The 2,148-nt window shown below is 40.8% G+C and overlaps 1 protein-coding gene across 1 annotated transcript; it reads left to right on the forward strand.

The window, feature by feature from the left end:
• cbln18 (cerebellin 18) lies at positions 1-1,223 on the forward strand. Its single transcript, XM_085371572.1, has 6 exons — positions 1-100; positions 221-400; positions 487-645; positions 732-820; positions 920-1,000; positions 1,095-1,223. The coding sequence occupies exons 1-6, from the start codon at positions 1-3 to the stop codon at positions 1,221-1,223; spliced, it is 738 nt and encodes a 245-aa protein (XP_085227698.1).
• Positions 1,224-2,148: the final 925 nt, after the last annotated feature.

Consider the following 2,148-nt stretch of genomic DNA (forward strand, 5'->3'; position numbering starts at 1 on the left):
ATGGTTGTATTACCAGTTTTGTTCCTGTTGGGGTCACTGTTTCTCTGTAATCCAGTGCAGGCCCAGTCCGACACCATCTTAATGCTGAAACAGGCAGCACGTATGTTATCCGGCCTTATTTTGTTGACAAACTCTTATATAACATTAAGTTTAGTAACTTTAGTTTGACGGCTGAAGCCATATCTGTTTGCCCTTCTTGGTGTTCCTCTGTTTTTTCCAGTTAACTGGAAGGGAGCTCTGACTTGTGAAACATCGGACTGCAATTGCACTTTCAATCAACAGCGCGGCTGCTGCTGTGCAGCAAGGGACATGCTCCAATTAGAAGAGGATATCTTAGAAAGGATGACCTTTTTGTGGCATGACATCAGCACACTGAAAGGCAGAGTACAGTCACTCACAGGTGAACACCCTTGTTTATTAAATTCAAAGTGTTTTGAGGCCATTGACCTCTGTTGTTCAGTATTAATTCTCCCTTCTCGCTGTCAGATAAAATCAAGGTTGCCTTCAAGGCCACAATGGACCCAAATATTGCCCTTATGGTTCCTGGATCAACAGAACGTTGCTTTGGTCCATTCAATATTAATATTCCAGTTCCCTTCAACTCTGTTCTTCTCAACAGTGGCAATGGATATAACCCGTCCTTGGGTAAGACACACACAGAAAAAGAAGGCTTAAACTCCTATGACTCCTATGAGTTTAACTCACTAACTCTGCACTCTCTGTCTCTTCAGGTATCTTCACTGCCCCCTTTCCTGGTGTTTACGTCTTTTCTTTCACAACCTACTCATCTGTGGGAGAGAATGGGCGCCTCTACCATAAAGTAAACAAAGCAGATTGAAATTTCTGATATCAGATAACATTTGACTGGTCTCGCTGTATAGCAACAACAAAATGAGTTGTACCTTACTTTTCTGTGCAGGTCCAGCTTATGAAGAATGGGAAGCGCGGAGCCAGTGTGTGGGAGAATAATCGAGAGGATACGGAGGACAGCGCCACGCAGGTAAATTGGTTGCTACAAATACAGTTACTAAATGTGAGACTGTGTCATTTTTGAGAGAAACAGTGAGAAACACAATTTACCATCTGTTTTTCAGGTCGTTGCACTGGAAATGCAGAGGGGCGATCAGGTCTACCTTGACCTGACGTCTGGGAGGAAACTCTGTACAAATCTTCAGTACAATGTCTTCACTGGTTACATCCTGTACCCCTACATTGCTGCCTAATACACCACCTGGAGAGCCAGGTCACTTCATCTTTCTCATTCCAGGACCTTAAATGGATTGAAATCAAAATACTAGTGTTCACCCACCAGATATAGGTTTGTGATTTATTGTGGGGCAGGTCCCATTGTTTAAGAGCCCCTGCATTAGATTTAAACAAAAAACTACAAAGATGTTTGTTGCTATCACATAATATGCCAAGAAACACAGTTTGTGCATAGTTAGAAGAAAAACAAGAAAATCACTTCTTCAAAGTTATTTCCATGATTAAGATCTAAATCTGTGTCAATAAATTATACAAAGTCTGTCTGTATAAAGATAAAGTGTGAAATTTTTGGGTTATGACATAATAAAAGCTTAGTTGACAGTGATGGCGTGTGTTTAATTTCAGAACTCGTACACACTCACATAGGCAACATCCATGAATGGAAAAAGCAGTGAGAGGTTTTTCTAAAAAATTAGGAAGGATGACAGTGGATCATAACAATGCTGCTGCTACTGCTGATGGCATCTGGCCACGACCCACCTTCAGTTAAACAAACACATGATGTAGGAGCAGCTTACACACACATGCACGCACATGCTGTGAGAAATTGGACATACCAGTCATTCCAATAGGAAGCTTCTGTGTAGAAGCCAGAAGCACAGGCTGGTGGGTCCATGTTGTTACTTTAAAGCTGGGATGTCAAACTCATTTTACATCATGGACCACATACAGCCCAGTTTGAGCTTAGAAAAGGGAAGTCCTCCAAACTATACATTTAGTTCAAGAGATATCTGAATATGAGAAAAAAAGGTGCAAAAAGAGCATTTCTTATCCTACACATGAAAGAAATGCTGCTGTAGTAAATCAAAGGCTTACAACTGGAACTTTTATGTTACTTAATTGTTCATCTAATAATACCAATAACCATGAGAGAGGTTTTTA

Source organism: Diplotaxodon limnothrissa, linkage group LG14 (assembly GCF_057381915.1).
Source record: "Diplotaxodon limnothrissa isolate DT_005_m linkage group LG14, D_limnothrissa_male_GT1.1, whole genome shotgun sequence".
Lineage (NCBI taxonomy): Eukaryota > Metazoa > Chordata > Actinopteri > Cichliformes > Cichlidae > Diplotaxodon > Diplotaxodon limnothrissa.

Bases quoted from the DNA above. Each gene is read 5' to 3' on its own strand.
- cbln18 (XM_085371572.1), top strand. From the start codon at position 1: ATGGTTGTATTACCAGTTTTGTTCCTGTTGGGGTCACTGTTTCTCTGT. The intron at 401-486 runs GTGAACACCCTT...TCTCGCTGTCAG, and splicing joins CAGAGTACAGTCACTCACAG to ATAAAATCAAGGTTGCCTTC. The intron at 646-731 runs GTAAGACACACA...CTGTCTCTTCAG, and splicing joins TGGATATAACCCGTCCTTGG to GTATCTTCACTGCCCCCTTT.